The 19007-nt window shown below is 46.2% G+C and overlaps 1 protein-coding gene across 1 annotated transcript in view; it reads right to left on the bottom strand.

Annotated features, from left to right (window-relative positions):
* Positions 1-4388: 4388 nt before the first annotated feature.
* Positions 4389-19007, bottom strand: part of NME8 (NME/NM23 family member 8) — a 32674-nt gene continuing 18055 nt past the window's right edge. Inside the window, exons 10-15 of the mRNA XM_032785433.1 lie at positions 18000-18178; positions 15295-15439; positions 14194-14301; positions 6572-6723; positions 5507-5651; positions 4389-4626 (exon numbers count right to left, since the gene is read on the bottom strand). Of these exons, the coding sequence (XP_032641324.1) occupies positions 4389-4626; positions 5507-5651; positions 6572-6723; positions 14194-14301; positions 15295-15439; positions 18000-18178 (967 nt within the window). The remainder of the gene's footprint in view (positions 4627-5506; positions 5652-6571; positions 6724-14193; positions 14302-15294; positions 15440-17999; positions 18179-19007) is intronic.

Raw genomic sequence — 19007 nt, 5'->3', positions numbered from 1 at the left:
CAGGCAGATCTATAATACAGCTAGAGCTAAATGAAACTTCTAAAATAGGTGCAATAAATACACTACAGCATTCAAAGCCTTTGTGTCAGACCTATCAAACACCCATTATTTTGTTGGCAGTCTACCAATAGCTGTTTTCTCACACATACGGTACTTGATAAGACATGTCTAGTTCACAGCATCAAAATTTTTTACATTGTCATAAAACAATGCTGTCTGACGTCATAACCACTTCATACTTTATTAGAGTGTAATCAAGGCAAACTACATTTGTTGAAAAACATAATGAGCTCCATTCACCCATGGTGGTGATGAAGTGTTTGTGCATGTGTGTGCGTAAGCAAACTGCACCCCCTGCATCCCAAAAGGAGAGGGCAGATAATGTTTGGACCAACAAATTCTCTCAGTCTAGAGCACTGGAGACATGTGATCAAGGCTCTAGAAAAGGCCTTAAACAATTGCAGTTCATCGATGCATCCCTCGCTGCCCTGATCATGCCGCTTTCTCAGAATTGTCTTCCTTCCACCTTAGTATGATGTAATATGCTCTGCATCCATCCAGCTCCACAGGTCCCAGATAATGTATAGTTTTAAATAATGTAACTAACCCCTTGAATTGCATCCAAAAGCAAAAGAAAACCCAGAGGAGAACATACAACAGCTGTGTATTGTGCTCTTGAGTACCCAATTCACTGTACAGGATGACATTTAAATTTGCAGTAATTAAAGCTTCCAAGTGGTCTTCCAAGATTCCTGGCCAGTGGGAGCTGCGAAGCCAGTGCTCTGGGAGGAAGCAGCATGCAGACCTGCTTGGCCACACCTCCACCTAGCAGCTGAGTGAGGGGGATGTTGCTACTTCTGGGGAGCCCCCCAGGTAAGTACCGCCCAGAGCCTGCCTCACCCTGTCCTGTGCACCAACTCCCTGCCCCCCTCTCACATCCACACTCTGTTGCTGAGGGGAAGCACAGGGGGCACAAGACTGCCCCAGCAGTACGCCCGGCACAGGGGCTACCTGAGCTTCTCCTGAGCCAGGTGCACCCGTTGCTGCAGAAGTCACAGAGGTCATGGAAAATCACAGAATCCATGACTTCCGTGACCAGCTTGCATCTTAGCAATGAGATATGAAATTCAGCTTCTCATATATGGCTTACCTCCTCCAGGTCTGACAAAGCCTTAAATCTTCTAATGGAGACATTTTTTTTCCTTATATTGCTGGTGAATGCAAGATCTGACTAAAGATATTAGCCACTAGACTTCATGGCCTTTTCTCATAGAGATCGAATGAGGCTCACAAAAAGGAGACTTACACTAAACTACACTAGAAACATTGTTTGTCATTCATCAAGCTCAAATGACAGATCACAATCGCAGTATAACTGCTCTATTAATGGACACAAAACATACATTCAGTGAAAGAAATCACCTTTGGTAAATATCAAATTGAAATGTTCAGACTCAAATGTGTACATTTCAGAAAGTTACAAGCATGTTAACTGTGATCAGCTGTTGTCTATATCCCCTGAAGGCAGTTATGAGGGATGTACCTGTCCTCAGCATCTCCCTGTAGGAGGTCCCATAATCCTACTATATCCTGCTCCAGGAAACAGTGAGGTAACAGGAAAGGAGCAGTGAAAATGTGTCCTTCTGGCCTGCCTAGAGAGATCTCATTGAACCAACCCATCAGAGCCAAGCAGGCTCAGATAAAAGAAGCTGCAGAGCCTTAGCAGGTCAATTCCTGGCTGGGACCAACGGCAAGGAAGGGTGGTCCTCTATGGCCACTGGGACTTGAGGGGTAGCCAGAGTTTATTTTTCTGTCTGCATTTGCTTAAGCTGGGTTTTCTGGGAGAGATCATCTAAGAGCCTTAACCCTTATCTAGAGGTGAAGTTAAAATGAGCCAGGTAGGAAGAGGCTCAGGGAAGAAGCAGGAACAAACTGAAATTGAGCCATGTATACTATTTGCAGAACTTGGACAGGCGGTTCTAGGCCCACCCAAGACTAAAGGCCTCCCTCCTCAACCACTAAGCCCAGGCTGCAGTTAAGTACTAGGGACAACAAAGGAAAAAACAGGAACAAGAAAGAGGTCAAAGATTGAAAACCAGGAGACCCGAAGGGGATGCTGAGCAGAGAAACCCAGACTGCACCCACCACTCCTCAATGGTGTCTTAAGCATTCAGTAGACACTGTCCAGAGGAACTCTGCCTGGAAATGTGATTGAACAAGGAAATGGAAATAGGCCCCACAGTTGCAGAGTACTTCTTCTACCCGTCCAGCTTCCTCCTCCTGGAGTGATGGATGGCCATCTTGGCCAGTACCAGGAGAAGGTGAACAAGGAGGTCCCAGGACTTTGTGAGGCTATACATAGGGAGAGTAAGAATTAGGAAGTTGGGGAAAATTGCAGCCAGAACCTCAGTAAAAATTTCTGGAGGAGCCAGAAGAGGGGCTGCAGCCTGACACACTTTCTGTAGATGTGTGCCAGGGTCTCCCTCTTGCTGCAAAAGAGACAGTTTTCAGGGAGTTCATGAACTGCACCAACTACATGCCCCTGCTCATGGCTCCAAGGAGGAGCTATCAACTAATAACCCCAGGAAGCTGTGGAATCAGAATAGAATACATATTGGTCCACCAGGGTTCCTCAGCCTCTGCAGGTTGCAACAAGTTCCACCACTTGGTGTTGAGATGGGACAAAAGCATGAAGAAATGGATTGTATGAAGCATGAGCTCAGATGTTTTCAGGGCATGGTGTGGAGGCACACCAACTGGATGTCATTCAGCCAGCTCAAGTGGTATGTGGGAGCGTGGCCAGGAAGGCTCAGAGGGCAGAAGCCTGATGTTGAGTTCCAGAGGGCCAGAGATGAGAGATGGGAAGTGAGCACCATCCTGCAGGACTCGCACAAGGAAAATGAGAGTAGGAGGCAAGGAGCACACAACAGGGCACGTGCACGGTGGCAGGCCCATGAACTGACGAAGCACCGTGGGGCCAAGAGGTCTCTGAGTCTGGTGATAACAGCCAGTGTCATCACTGAGTGCACCAAGGGGGACTCACTACCTTCACACGAAGATGGGGGTTGTGTAGCTGGGGTTCTTGAGGAGGTTCTCCCCATCAGAGGCCACTAAAGATGGGTTGCTGAAATGAGCTTCCAGATCCTGAGGAGGTCCTGGTAAAGTTCGGCAGCTCAGAGAGGTCTCAGGAGAGACCTCTTGCATGGAGAAAAAAGAGCTGCCTGTTATATCGGAGCCCTTAGAGGCAGTGGAGGAAGCCGAACAACAGCATGCTCCATGCTGGACTACATGCACTGTAAAGGAGTTTCTGCAAGGCCTGAAGGTGGAAGGTGTGGACCTGGCTGCAGATGCAGATCAGGCCTTGTTCACCCTCCCCCAGGGGAAAGATCAGTACACCTGCAGAGACCCAGTGCAGCCCCAGCCAGAAAAACTCCAGGATCTTCTTCTGGAGGCTGGCCAGATTCCTGGGGGTGAGGTCAAGGTGTTGAACTAGTGCCAGAGCATGGACAGGACAAGCTGGTTGATCATCAGCACCCTTCCCTGAAGGGAAATCAAGCAGTGCATAGCTGTTGTTTATAATGGGCCCAGGTTCCCCTACCATCCATAAGTAAACTAGTGTAAAACCCAAGATGCGCCAGACCTTATTCTGGAGCCCAAACAAAGAGCCAAATTGAAAGGACCCAGAGCTGAGGCTGAAGACCCTAGCAAGGGCAAATAGAATGTTAGCTACTGGACTCTTTAATACCCCTTAATGCCAAGCTGCTGAAGACCCACCAAGGTTTACAGGCAGCCTGCCGGGGGCACTTGGGGCAAGAAAAGGACTGCAGTACCACAGCCTGTCACTAGCAGGTGTTCAAGAGGTGAGTGACCCCCATTACAGTAAGACAAGAAGTAATGGGCTTAATCTGCAGAAAGAGAGATTTAGGTTAGATATTAGGAAAAACTTTCTCACTATAAAAGTAGTTAAGCTCTGGAAGAGGCTTCCAAGGGAGATGCATTTTTGCAGGTTTTTAAGAACACGTTGGACAAACATCTGTCAGGGATGGTCTAGGTTTGCTTTGTCCTGCTTCAGCATAGGGGGCTGGACTTGATAACTTCTCAAGGTCCCTTCCAGCCCTATATGAGTCTGTGTTAATTAAGGGGTGAGCTATAATGAAGACTATTTTGCGAACATAACTATAGTGGTCATTACCAGCACAAACGGTCTAGTACATGTTAGTAAATTAATTGGTACCTTCTACAGTAGTGTTCCTAATTGGTAACAAAATATTTCATTAGGGAGAAAAAGTTTATTTTACTACTGCTTTTTATATATAGCATAAACTACAAGTGGACAGATAGATGAATAACCATCTAATGACTTACATTTTAACTGTTACTGATAGATCTCAGTTGTGGCTTACACTATTCAGATCAATCTCTCCAAATACATATTCAATGCTCTTCAGTGCATGTTCCTTATTAGATGATCCGTGAACTGCATTACGCAAAATATCTTGTGCAAATTGAGCTCTAAGAGAATCAGGAGAAGATTCTTTTGCCACGTCTGGATCTGTTGGACCCATTAATTGCCTCCACTGCTCCACAGCATTTTCTTTAGTTAGGATCATTATCACTGACGGACCCCTGTAACATCAAGATATACAAATATCATATGTATTACTAGAGCTTTGCAACTATAGAACATACATTAACACCGAACTCTTTACTGAATAGTTAGCAAAATTTAACTCCTGGGGAAAAAGTGTTCCTGATTTATTTCAGGAAGAGAGTATGTCTGGCTTTAGAGATGGGTGAAAACTAGTTCTGAGGGTGAGGGGATAGATACCATCAGAAGCCTCCAAAGTATAATGTGATAGGTTTAACAAGATGGTCACATTTCTTTCATATACCCCTCTGGGTCTGCATTTGAAAGGCCACCTGGAGAAATGTACGGTGAAAGATTGGGGATGCAGAAAGAGTGAAGACAGAGAAGTGGTTTTCTATTGGAAGAGGCACATATTTAAAATGAAAATTTGGATTCTTAATACCCTTTGAACAGAAAAAGTCTCATTTATTGTTTATCCAAGTGGAAAACAATGGCCTTAAACAATTCATTCCTTAACAACTTCAGCGTTTAGATGGTTAGCCTATTTTCCCAATTGTCGTCGTCTGAAGAAAAAAAAAAAGAGGTGGGGAGACATAAGTAGTTGCCCAGGATTCTCTTTTTTTGAGGAACAAATCCAAAAAGGTGGTCATCATAATTCAGTTCAATGTAGTCCACAGATTCTGTAAGCAAAACCCACTGCCTAATAAAGGAAAGACACTATATTCTAAAAAGGTAATAAATATTTAAGTTCTTTTTATAAAAATTCTAAAAATCCCCTACGTTTGACACAGAAAATGACAAAAGTGCACAATTCCAAGAGTCTTCTTATGTTCAACAAAAACGTTTTGCCTGTTCTATAAATTCAAAGTTATAACTGCTACATTTACATGGCATGATATTGTAAAACCAGACACTTACTCAGACATATAATTCACTAACTGGTCAAAAAAGGGTTTTCCTTCATGAGCCTTATAAAACTGTGTTGCCATTTCACGAGTGAAATTTGTTTCTTTCATCTGTGATACAATAAAGCCAGCATTTGTAACCTTCTGCATAATCTCATCTAGGAGAAAAATACATTGGTCTTAATTTTTAACATTATTTTAAACAAATGTAGAAATGATAACCTTGAAAAATCCCAGAAATTGCTAGATTTGTTTTCTGGCAAATTCATGTAATTATATCTATTAACATGCTATTTATAATACAGAACAATCAGGAGTGAGATCTTGAACATAAAAAGTGATATAAAAAGTATGAATTACTATTAACGATAACAAAAAAAAAATCATCCTATCATCTCTCATTGGATAGTTGGAATGTAACATCACACACCAGCTGGCCTGGTAAGATCAAACTGCATAGTTCCAAAAAGGGAAAAGTGAGATTCATAGAAATGAATGGGGACATATAAAAATCAAAATAACCACTAGAGCTGTTACTATAAAACAGAGAATGTTTTTTAATAAGGGGGTGGGGTCCTAGATGAAGAGCTAAAAACAACGGCAGTAGCAAGTTTAGGAAGACTCAACTCCATTTTTTCATTCTATGACTAAAAGAGGTTTTATCTTTTCTTTGATACAGCTTCCTCTTTCTTTCTATATATCTCACACTAAAACATTAATTCATCACCACCTCCGTGGCCTGAGAGAGGAAGGAACCATAGGCAATTTTGGCTAATGAAATGTCAGTAGTGGGGCGGCAGCAAGAATTACTTCATGCCTAAAAGGTTTTTAAATGTTGAAAATGGATTTAGGAAAGACAAAAAGAATTTATCTAATATGACTTATTGCAAATTTTATATTGCTAATATTTTGTAGGAATGAGGTCCAGAGTTATTTTGTAAAAGCAGCGAAGAGCCCTTATAGACTAACAGACGTATTGGAGCATGAGCTTTTGTGGGTGAATACCCACTTCATTGGATGCATAAGTTATTTTGGAATGAGATCCACAGGCTTGGTATGCATGTTCTAGAATGTTTACCTTTATGTTCCTTAACAGCAGTGGGTTTGATAACTGCCAAAGTGTGTTCCACAGGAAAGAAGAATTCTAGTTCCTTCTCAGCTTCACCAGGTGAAGCACTGCCATGCAGCTGATTGAGAGGTACACTGTCTACTGCATACTCTGAACGTAAACTAACAATTATTAAACAACAAGGTAGTTCAGTGACATGACATTTTCATGCATATGTATCAGAATCCCTATGAATCGCCTAAATAAATGTTAATTCTGAGGGTTGAGATGATGGACACTAGAGACACAAAGGATACTTACAAACCTTTTGAAATGAATCGATATATTCTAAACTAATCATTTTGGCTTTCAGTGGGATTTGTGAGCCCAAGTCATTTAAGTGCTTTCGAAAATTCCATTCTTGCCTGCTGCCACCAATGAATGTTCAATTACTTCAGAATGTTCCTGTGTCCTGTTTATTTATGTGATACTAATGCTATGTCTAGACTGTGAACTAGGGATGTGATTTTCTGCTCATGTACACATACTTGGGGTAGTTCTCATCAAGCTAGCATAAATATAAATAGCAGCACAGCATGGGTAGCATAGCAGAGCCATGGCAAGTACAAACCCTCCTGAAACTGGTGGGTATGTATTTGGCACAGTTCAGCCATGCCTCTGGTGCTACTACCCATGTTACTACAGCTATGCTGCTATTTATACTCGTGTTAACTTGAGGAGAACTAGGGTGAATAGGTGAACACAAACAGGGAATAGCACCCCTAACTTGTAGCACAGACGTAACCTAAGACACTGGACTTGGAAGGTTAATTGCAGTTTTACCTACTTTTAGCTATAAATAATCCTTAGAGCAATTTTTAAACTATTCATTAATTCCCATTATGATCACTGATAATAGGTCTTACTAAATGATAAACAGTATCACTGCTATAGATGACAGACTATGTGAGTGAATGTCTTAATAGCACAACAGTTACTGAAAAAGACGGTTACTCACCTTTGTAACTGTTGTTCTTCGAGATGTGTTGCTCATATTCATTCCAAGTAGGTGTGCGCGCGCCACGTGCACGTTCGTCGGAAGAATTTTCCCCTAGCAACACCCGGCGGGTCGGCAGGCGCCCCCTGGCGTGGCGCCTTTGCGGCACCGTATATATGCCCCTGCCGACCCGGCCGCTCCTCAGTTCCTTCTTACCGCCCGTGTCGGTCGTTGGAACGTGGAGTGCGGCTTAGCTGACCTCCACATCCCTAGCGTTTCACCCGTTCTACATAGTTCTTAGTTAGTTAGTGTTGTTTGGTAGTTGTTAATAGTTAATAGTTATAAGTATAGTTGTTAAACGTAGTTGTATATAGTTAGTGGGCTGAGGTATACTCCTCCTCGCCCGCTCCGGGACCCAGGCTCATGCCCGGCTCTCCCGGCTTCAAGCAGTGCTCGGCCTGTCGTCGGCCGATGCCAACGGGAGACCCCCACGATCGTTGCCTCAAGTGCCTGGGGGAATCCCATCTGACGGAGAAGTGCCGCATCTGCAAGTCCTTCAAACCGCGGACAAAAAAGGAGCGGGACTCCCGTTTAAAGCAGCTCCTTATGGAGGCCGCCCTGACTCCGGCAGTTCCGGCACCGACCGCACCGGCACCGAAACCACCGTCTTCGGCACCGGGGACGAGCGGTACCGCCACAGCACCGCGGCACCATAAGTCCTCGTCTGAGCAGCCAGCCCGGCGGCGCTCGCTTTCACCTCGGCCGAAGAAGGCGAAGGCTCCTGCGGTCGCGCCTCCGGAACCGCAGTCCGAGCCAGGAAAGCCGTGCCGGCACGCACCACTATCTGCCCCGGCACCGGTGCTTCCCGTACCGTCGACTCCGGCCGGGCAAGGGCCGTCGAGTCCGGTGCTTGATAGCTCCCCGGCACGTGCCGTGGTCGAGCTCACGATCCCGACTACGCCAGAAACCTTCACGACGGCGCGGGACCTGATAGCGCTCACTGAGCCTTCCCTGCCTCAGCCCCCGGCACCGCCGGTGCGGGCGCTTCCCTCTATGGGAAAGCCAGCGATGCTCCAACCTCCATCTCTGGGAGCACCGGATAGGCGCCGGTCCCGATCGAGATCTCGGCACCGATCCCGCTCACGCCATCGTTCGCCATCTCGACGCCGCTCGCAGTCCCGGCACCGATCCTACTCTCGGCGCCGGTCGTACTCGCGGCACCGGTCCAGGTCCCGATCTACAGACCGACGCTCAGCACGTCGCTCTGGCTCTCGGCACCGCTTCCGACGAAGTCCATCATACCGTCGGCGCACCCGATCCCGGTCGACCTCCCGGCACCGCGCTGGTCGTAGGTCCCGGTCCCGATCTCGGCACCGGTTCGACTCTCGGCACCGTTCCCCGGCACCGACCGTCACTCGGCACCAGTCCTACGGGTTGTCTGCCCCGCCTTGGCCTTCCAGACACCCTTCCGGCTCCTCGCGACCAGACAGCGTGCTCTATGGGGATGTGGGCCAAGATCCGGACCAGCCCCAGCAGTGGTCCTTCTGGACGCCTTGGGCGTACCATCAAGCCCAAGGCGATCCTTTCCCGCCGGCGAGATCTGCTGGTGCAGCTCGAGTGCCAGAGGCCACCATCAGCGTTCCTCCTCCGGCAACCGATGTTGCCGAGTCACAGGACCCAGAGGCACCCCTCGAACCGAGCCATGCTCTGGATCAACAACCTTCAGGGGAGCCCCCGGTCCCCGGTCTTTCCTCCTCCTCCTCCCCAGATGAGGCAGTGGCGGGCACTTCGACCTCTGGCCCGCCCCCTATTGACCTTCGCGCTCATCAAGATTTGCTCCGCAGAGTGGCTTTGAGCATTAATCTACAAGCAGAGGAGGTGCCGGAAGTTGAGGATCCTGTAGTGGACATTCTCTCATCCGATGCACCAACGAGGGTCGCCTTGCCCTTCATACGAACTATTCAGGCCAAAGCGGAGTCTATTTGGCAGGCCCCAGCATCGATCCCTCCGACGGCCAGAGGCGTGGAGAGAAAGTACATGGTACCCTCCAAGGGGTACGACTACCTGTACACCCATCCTCCTCCATGCTCTCTGGTCGTCCAATCCGTGAATGAGAGGGAGCGTCATGGCCAACCAGCCCCCGCCCCAAAATCGCGTGAGGCTAAACGTATGGACCTGCTGGGCCGTAAGATTTACTCCGCTGGGGGTCTCCAGTTACGTGTCGCAAACCAACAAGCGCTGCTAGGCAGATATGATTTTAATACCTGGCAGACCATGGACAAGTTTACTGAACTGGTCCCGGTAGACTCCCGCCCTGAGTTCAAAAGTCTCGTGGAAGAGGGCAAGAAGATCTCAAGGACAGCCTTACAGGCTGCGCTCGACGCCGCAGACTCAGCAGCTAGAACCATCGCGTCGGGCGTTACCATGAGACGGATTTCCTGGTTGCAAGTGTCCGGCTTACCTCCGGAGCTGCAGCATACCATACAAGACCTCCCTTTTGAAGGGCAGGGCCTCTTCTCAGAGAAGACGGACCCAAGGCTGCAAAGCCTTAAAGATAACCGCATAATAATGCGCTCCCTGGGCATGCACACACCGCAGACCCAGCGGAGGTCCTTTCGACAGCAACCTCAGCGCCCTTATCCCCCACCACGCCCCCGCCAAGACTTCAACAGACGGCGGGGACGGGTGAACCGACGACGCCAGTCCGGTTCCCAAGGGGGGCAAAACAACGGTACCGCCAAACCACCGGCGGGACCGAAGCAAAACTTTTGAAGGTGCGCCAGAGAGCAGAGCACCAGTCCCTTCCCGGACTCCTCTTCTTTTTTCCAACCGCCTTTCTCCCTTCCTCCCGGCGTGGACCCGGATAACCTCAGACCAATGGGTCTTGCGCACGGTGGAGTTTGGTTACCATCTCCAGTTTATTTCGCCTCCACCCTCCCACCCACCCTCCCCGTCCCTCTTCAGGGACCCCTCTCACGAGCACCTCCTCTGGCAGGAGGTCCTCACGCTTCTCGAACTCGGAGCGATAGAAGAGGTGCCTCACGACCTCAGAGGCCGAGGGTTTTACTCCCGCTATTTTTTAATCCCCAAGTCGAAAGGAGGTCTCCGTCCCATCCTAGACCTCCGCGGACTCAACGCCTTCGTAAGGAAGTTACGATTCCGCATGGTATCCTTGGGGTCCATCATCCCTTCCCTGGATCCGGGAGACTGGTTCGCTGCTCTCGACATGAAGGACGCGTACTTTCATGTTTCGATCTACCCGCCTCACAGACGCTTTCTCCGCTTTCTGGTGCGGGACCGGCACTTTCAATTCACGGTCCTACCATTTGGCCTGTCCTCTGCCCCACGTGTCTTCACGAAATGTATGGCAGTAGTGGCCGCTTGCCTCCGTCGCCAGGGGATATGTGTCTTCCCTTACCTGGACGACTGGCTGGTTCGCGCGTCCTCCCAGGCTCAGGTCGCCGCGCACATGACAATCATCAGGGACCTGTTCGAATCTCTAGGGCTCCTGATAAATTTCGACAAGTCCATCCTCGTACCATCCCAGAGGATAGAATTCATCGGGGCCGTCTTGGACTCTATGGTCGCGACAGCCTCACTTCCACCCAGCCGTTTCCAGGCACTACTCACTATCATAGACAGCCTGCTAGCCTTCCCCACGACCTCGGCCAGGGTCTGTCTCAGCCTCTTAGGCCACATGGCGGCGTGTACTTTTGTAACCAAGTATGCCAAACTCCGCCTGCGCCCACTGCAGATATGGTTAGCTTCGGTTTACCGTCCACGCAGGGACAGCATGGACATCGTTGTCACACTCACAGAAAGCGTCCTACACTCCCTCCGATGGTGGCGAAATCCCGCCCTGGTGTGTGCGGGGTTACCGTTTCACCCCAGACAGCCGTCCATTTCCTTAACAACGGACGCATCCTCTCTGGGCTGGGGAGCTCACATGGGGTCTCGTCGAACACAGGGCCTCTGGTCCGCTCGGGAGCTGTCGCTGCACATAAACATCAGGGAGCTGAGGGCCGTCCGCCTCGCCTGCCAGGCTTTTCTTCCTCACCTGCGAGGCCGTTCTGTCTTAGTGCTCACGGACAACACCACCGCGATGCACTATATAAACAAGCAGGGGGGGACGCGCTCTCTCCCTCTTTGTCAGGAGGCGATAACGCTGTGGGAAGGTTGTGTAACCCACGGCATCGATCTGGAAGCCTCTTTTCTTCCAGGAGTCCAGAACGTGTTGGCAGACCGGCTCAGCAGGTCCTTTCTAGCCCACGAGTGGTCTCTTCGTCCGGACATAGTCCATTCTCTTTTCCGGCGGTGGGGATTTCCCCGAATCGACCTCTTCGCGTCCCGCACCAACCGGAAGTGCCCCCTGTTCTGCTCCTTCCGCGGTCTCGACCGCGGCTCTCTGTCGGACGCGTTCCTCCTACCTTGGTCGACCCACCTCCTCTATGCCTTCCCGCCGTTCCCCTTGGTGCACAAAGTCCTCGTAAAGCTACGCAGGGACAAGGCCCGACTAATTCTCATCGCCCCAGCGTGGCCTCGCCAACACTGGTACCCCACGCTGTTGGACCTGTCCATAGCCAGTCCGGTTCCCCTGCCGGTCCATCCGGACTTGATATCACAAGACCACGGCAGGCTTCTCCACCCCGACCTCCGGTCCCTCCACCTGACTGCGTGGCTCCTGGCTGGCTGAGCTCTGCAGAGCTGCGCTGTTCCACCCCAGTGCAGCAAGTGCTCTTGGGAAGTAGGAAACCTGCAACCAGGGCTACCTACCTGGCAAAATGGAAGAGGTTTTCCTGCTGGTGTCAATCACGAGGACTGTCACCAGCTCAGGTTCCCATCCAAGTGCTACTGGAATATCTATGGCACCTTAAACAACAAGGCCTCGCGCTCTCATCCCTCCGCGTCCACCTAGCGGCCATTTCCTCCTTCCATCCAGGAGAAGGCTCTTCCTCCGCCTTCTCTCACCCTATGGTCTCGAGGTTCCTCAAGGGCCTGGAGCGCCTGTATCCCCAGGTCCGCTGTCCCGCCCCCTCCTGGGACCTCAATCTGGTTCTCTCGAAACTAATGGCCCCTCCTTTCGAACCCTTGGCAACCTGCTCTCTCCTGTACCTATCGTGGAAGGTGGCGTTCCTTGTGGCCATTACATCGGCCAGGAGAGTCTCGGAGCTTCGCGCTCTGGTAGCGGACCCGCCATACACGATATTCCATAAAGACAAGGTACAACTCCGTCCGCATCCGGCCTTCCTGCCCAAGGTGGTCTCCCCATTCCACCTGAACCAAGACATTTTCCTTCCAGTGTTTTATCCTAAACCTCATGCATCTCGCAGAGAGCAGAGCTTGCATTCACTCGATGTTCGTAGGGCGCTGGCGTTCTACATTGACCGCACCCGACCCTTCCAAAAGACCTCCCAACTATTCATTGCCGTTGCAGACAGGATGAAAGGTCACCCTGTCTCATCGCAAACAATCTCATCCTGGGTGACGGCCTGCATTAAAACATGCTATGCCTTGGCTCACACTTCTCCAGGACGAGTAACTGCACATTCCACGAGGGCGCAAGCTTCCTCGATTGCCTTCCTAGCCCGTGTGCCTATACAAGACATATGTCGTGCAGCCACGTGGTTGTCAGTGCACACCTTTTCTGCCCATTACGCCTTGGTACAGCAGTCCCGGGACGATGCGGCTCTTGGCTTGGCTGTTCTGCATTCGACAGTCTCCAACTCCGACCCCACCGCCTAGGTAAGGCTTGGGATTCACCTACTTGGAATGAATATGAGCAAGCACTCGAAGAAGAAAAGACGGTTACTCACCTTTGTAACTGTTGTTCTTCGAGATGTGTTGCTCATATTCATTCCACACCCGCCCTCCTTCCCCACTGTCGGAGTAGGCGGCAAGAAGGAACTGAGGAGCGGCCGGGTCGGCAGGGGCATATATACGGTGCCGCAAAGGCGCCACGCCAGGGGGCGCCTGCCGACCCGCCGGGTGTTGCTAGGGGAAAATTCTTCCGACGAACGTGCACGTGGCGCGCGCACACCTACTTGGAATGAATATGAGCAAGCACTCGAAGAAGAAACAATGTTACAAACACTATCTTAAGTACCTAACATAATTATTGATGAGATATTTATGAGAAATTATTAGATTAGAAAAGGAAATTGAGCCATAAATAAAACACTATGCTTCCACAAAGGCACCCAAATTTCATTTAGCTAAGACATAGGACACTTTTCAAAGAAGAGAATAAGTAAAACAGAAAACAATTTCAAGCAGATATATCATCCAGAGTAATATATAATCAATAAACAGTTGAAAATAGAAAATAATTAGCTGTCAGCTGTGTAAATCACAGAAATAAATCAAACTGATCATTATAACTCAAGAGATCTCTCTCTTCTCTTCAAAATCTTGGAATGTTCTTTTTTAATTTGAACTTTCAGCTCTGTTTACTAGCCATGTGTTTTTTCTAAATCCAATTGATGCTGTATGTGCTACACTACATAATCAAGAAAATCATAAAACCTTTCAGAAACATATATCACTTTTCAGATGACAGCATTATAGTTACATTGGTTACAATGTGGTCTAAATTTATATGTAGATTATGGACATATATTGCAGATTATGAATCATGTATTGCTATTATAAATACTACCTGGCTGGACTTTTCTCCTTAGCCTCTTCAAGAGTCTTTGGGCCTAGTAAATCTCTCCAGTGTTGTACAGCATTTTCTCGTATTAAAGCAAGTGCAAGGGTTGGACCACTGTTAAATGAGATGACTAGGATTAAAAAAACAATTGAAAACTACCCCTAAAATATCTCTCAAAATAATTTGATTAAATTCAGTGTAGCCAGGGTACAGGTGCCTTGATATTGGAGAGATTTAAAATCCAATATACATTTAAAAAGCTGAAGTTCTGGTGAATTTTTTATATTTTAGGGCAGGGGTATGAGGTATTGGGTGAAAGTAATTTAAATGAACAAACTACTGAACAGTGCCATTAGATGCAGGGGGTGTCATCAACTTATATATCAGGAGTGAAATCTTGGCCTCATTGAAGTCAATTGAAGTTTTGCCATTAACTTCTATGGAGCTAGGATTTTCCCACAGATCACCAGACTAGGACCATAGAGAATGTTGTGAAGATGTTGTGAAGAAGCATCTTGGACAAACTCTTTAGACATTGTAATTGCTTCTGCCTGAAATGACTGTTGTCACTTTGTTTGAGGGAAGAATTTTCACTGTGGTGATAGCCACACCCACTTACTATGCTCTGTTGACAACAGGAGGATGAGTGATATTTGTCAGATGTTTAGGGGGAAAATAAAAATGAGTAGAGGAGAGTTTATGTGCTGAATTACAACAATCATTATTGTTGTTTTTATACACTGTTCATAAAAACACTTTTGATTTTTCAAATACTGTTTGTGCCATGACTTACTTTCTTGGGATCTAATTATTCCCCAGATCTATAGTGAAATTCAGAAACCTACCTATTCTTAAAGTTTGGAGATAGTCTGCTACAGTGGGTGGGGCCATTCCTTGAGTGAATTCTATCACAAGGTAGCTAGCTTCTGGATAGTATGTCTGATGTACCTGTGAATATTCTTCTTATCCATAAAACTCATTTCACTCATAGTGAACTCCTGGACCCAACTGTATCTTGTGGCAATGAGTTATACAGGTTAATTATGCATTGTGAAAAATATTGCTTCCATTTGTAAGTTCCAACTTGTTGCCTTTCAGTTAATGTACCTTGTCATGTGTTCTAGAAGGGTTGGGAAAAAATCTTCATTTTCATGTTCCTTGTAAAACTGGCGTGCTTGTTCTTCTGTCAGAACTATTTCTTTCTGCATTGCTATTGTAAAGCCATCATCCTTAATCCTTTTCAGAATAGAATCTACATATAAAACATTGAAATAGTGCTGCATTGTCATAATTTAGTTTATTTTATACTTGTTATATTTCCATATTATAGTTTATCCAGTCATTTCATTATAAAGTTTCCCCAAAGAGTTAACTTGTTCATTTTGGAATATGAAAATTATAATTTGTAACAACTGGTATAGGAGTCTAATAATCATTGCTTGGATGCTCAGCGAGAAGTTTTTTGCCTTTTTAAAATCATCCTTAAGGAAGGAAAGAATGTCACACAAGTCACATTTAATTTGATTTAGTTCTCTGTCTTTGAAGGTTCTGAAGATGTCACTGACTAATATATAGGAAAGGGAGACTGCTTATGCATATATAGCACGCAATTTCTTAAAAACCCTTCTACACACATTCCTTCTCAAGAGCAAAACCTAACCAACAAGCAGCATGACCCAATTCATCATGAGGTCATCAAAGTCAGGAATTTGAAGAATGTGGATTTAGGTACCTAACTTTAGACATTCAAGTTTGATAGCTGCTGCTAACTAGCTGTTTTTTTTTAAAAAGCAAATAACATTTTGATATCATGGATTTCTCAGTTATAACAGATTTTCACTTATTGTTCTTATTTGTTTTTCACTGAACCTCTTTTTTTTTTAACCTGCAGCTGTTTTAGGGGGAGGGATAGATCAATGGCTTGAGCACTGGCCTGCTAAACCCAAGGTTGTGAGTTCAGTCCTTGAGGGGGCCACTGAGGGATCTGGGGCGAAAATCAGTACTTGGTCCTGCTAGTGAAGGCAGGGGGCTGGACTTGATGACCTTTCAAGGTCCCTTCCAGTTCTAGGAGATAGGTATATCTTCAATTATTAAATTAAATTATTATTAAATTTTGGTGAATGGCAGAGATGGTAGGGCACAACGTAGCTCAAAGTACACCTGTCCTGGATCACAATGATTGTTCACTGCTACCAGGGCTGGCTCTACTGTTTTTGCTGCCCCAAGCAATGTGCCGAATTGCCGCTGCGGACTGCAGTCCGTGTGCCTTTAGGGCGGCACACGCGTTTCCGCAGTGGCAGCAATTTGGCAGCAGCTTCTGTCTTCAGCCGGAAGACAGAAACTGCGCCTCCGTGGACAGCTGAACACAGAAGCTGCCGCCAAATTGACAACGCCGAGGAAACGTGCGTGCCGCTTAATGGCACAAGAACCGCCCCTGCCATCCGCGGCAGCAATTCGGCATGCTGTTTGGAGGCAAAAGCACAGGGACTGCCGCCCCTTGCAGATTGCTGCCCCAACCACCTGCTTGGAATGCTGGTGCCTGGAGCCGGCCCTCACTGCTACAGTATTAAAAGTCATCCTTATCAGAGAGACACTCATATTGGGCTTCTAATTCTCAAATACCACTCCCAGATAATATGTCCATAAGTAAGTTACAAATATCACTTACAGAAACTTTATCCAGTCAAATGAGTGTTAGTCACTTGGAGTTTCAATGAGTTTGCTGATGGAAATACAAATGTTAATACTATAGCATTGATCATTCCAGCTGACCTCCATTCAATCAGAAAATCACAAAAATACTCAGAAAACACTGGGAAAAATTGGGTTGGGACTGTGGATCTGCCAAGTCAATAAACTTGAGGAACTATAATTCACTGTCAAGTACCCATTTTTTCCGCTCAAGAAACGTCAGTACAGATTCTCATTCTGAAATATTAATGAGCATTACAGCCCCCACCAAGGACGGCTCAGGAGTTCTAACAGAAGACATAATTATGACTGCATTCTGTGACTATTCTTGCAAGTTAGCACTATTTGACATGAGCAAAGGTGGCAGAATCAGGCCCTATATAAGGACATCAAAACTGCTCTCCCAGTTGCATGAGAACTATGTCAAATCAAGAAAGTAATGCCATGTGAATGTAAGAAGAGTGCTCAAAGTTGTACTCTTTCAAATCTATGTAATAGACATTATTCAAGCTAGCCATAGAAGCTGCCTTGGACCTGGCAGAGAATGCTCAACCACTCAAAGACCGTGATATTAGCTAAACTTTCAGCAAAAAGCATTACTCATTTAAATATGTTTTAAATGCCATTAGACTCTCTTATTGATTTTTCTAGAAACCACAATTATATCCCAGAAAGGGGATCTATAGAGGCAATTTTTGAAGAACTGATCTAGGAAATAAAATGATATTCACACAAAAGTATGTAAAAACAGAACAGAATGAACAAATTGTATGTTTCTGATATATAGTTCTGTCAACTTAATGCTGAGCACAGAAAATAATTTAAAGACAGCATGGTCTAGTGTGTAGAACACTGGACTGGAGGCCTGGATTCTGTTCCTGGCTCTACTACTGGCCTGCTGGCTGACCTGGGACAAATCAGTTCATCTCTCTTAGTTTCTCCATCTGCCAAATGGGGATAATTATATTGACCTACTTTGCAAAGCACTTTAACATTTATTGGAGAAAAGCGCTATATAAAAACTAGGTATTATTTATTAAAAGATACCAGGATTTTTGAAATCCAAAATATAAGGCCTTCCTTGTGTACTGCAGGTGAAAAATGTAGTTATGATCACTTACTTCGTCTTTCCTTTAATAGAGAAGGTCTAATTAAGGCCAATGTTTTTTCAGCATTTTGGCTGGTCTTCTTTTTACCAAAATCTGGGAAAAAGAAGGCAAGTTGCCTGCTAGCATCTTCTACACTGTCTTCCACATCACATAAATTTAACATATTCTCGGATTCCAAAACTTCTTGCAAGCTAATAAGAGACAAATAATACATCTAAATTAATGTATCCTTTATATTCATTTACTATTTTACACAAATGTATCAATAATTGACTTGCTGGAAAAATATATTTTAATACTTTAGTAAAACATATAAGACTATAATGCCAGTTACTTTGATTGTGATTCTGCATTCCAACAAAACCCAGCAGTTCTAAGGAATGAAGATACTGTCCATTCCTAACAGAGTATTAGTTAATTGCTGTATCATACCATAAGTACTTTGAAAGAGAAATCTCAGTCATGCAATGTTTCTATTTGTCTACCTTTGAATAGCCTCTGTGCATTTCACTGGACAAAATTAACACTGACAATGACAGTTTCTAAAGAAGGATTGATGAGGGGATCATGTTTATACATCTAAAGTATGATCTTTGAAAACACAGCACTATAGAAATTCTTTGAAAAAGAAAATTTTTATTGTGACATGTTTATAATCGTGAGGATCACCTATATGTGATCACTCTAATATTATCATATCAGACAAAATTTATCCAGGGAAGGCTACTGCAGCTGTAAATTAAAGAGACAAAAGAATAATGACTGGTTCTTTCTAACAATATCTTTACATTCATGTCAGTACAGGGTCATGTAATTAGACTGAATTGAGTCAGTGCAGGTACATATAATTAGACAGTGATAGGACTGTGCAGGTTGCACCACCCTAGCCCACTCTGCGGGGCAATTTTGGGGGAGGAAGGGGCAATCTATGGCCCATTGTTGTCTTCTTCCTCAGGAATGCACTGATGGGACAGTTTCTGCACTTACACAAGTGCTGGGACTGTAGTTGTGATCGGTGGT

Source organism: Chelonoidis abingdonii, chromosome 2 (genome assembly GCF_003597395.2).
Source record: "Chelonoidis abingdonii isolate Lonesome George chromosome 2, CheloAbing_2.0, whole genome shotgun sequence".
Lineage (NCBI taxonomy): Eukaryota > Metazoa > Chordata > Testudines > Testudinidae > Chelonoidis > Chelonoidis abingdonii.
This window is presented reverse-complemented; position numbering and strand designations above follow the sequence as displayed.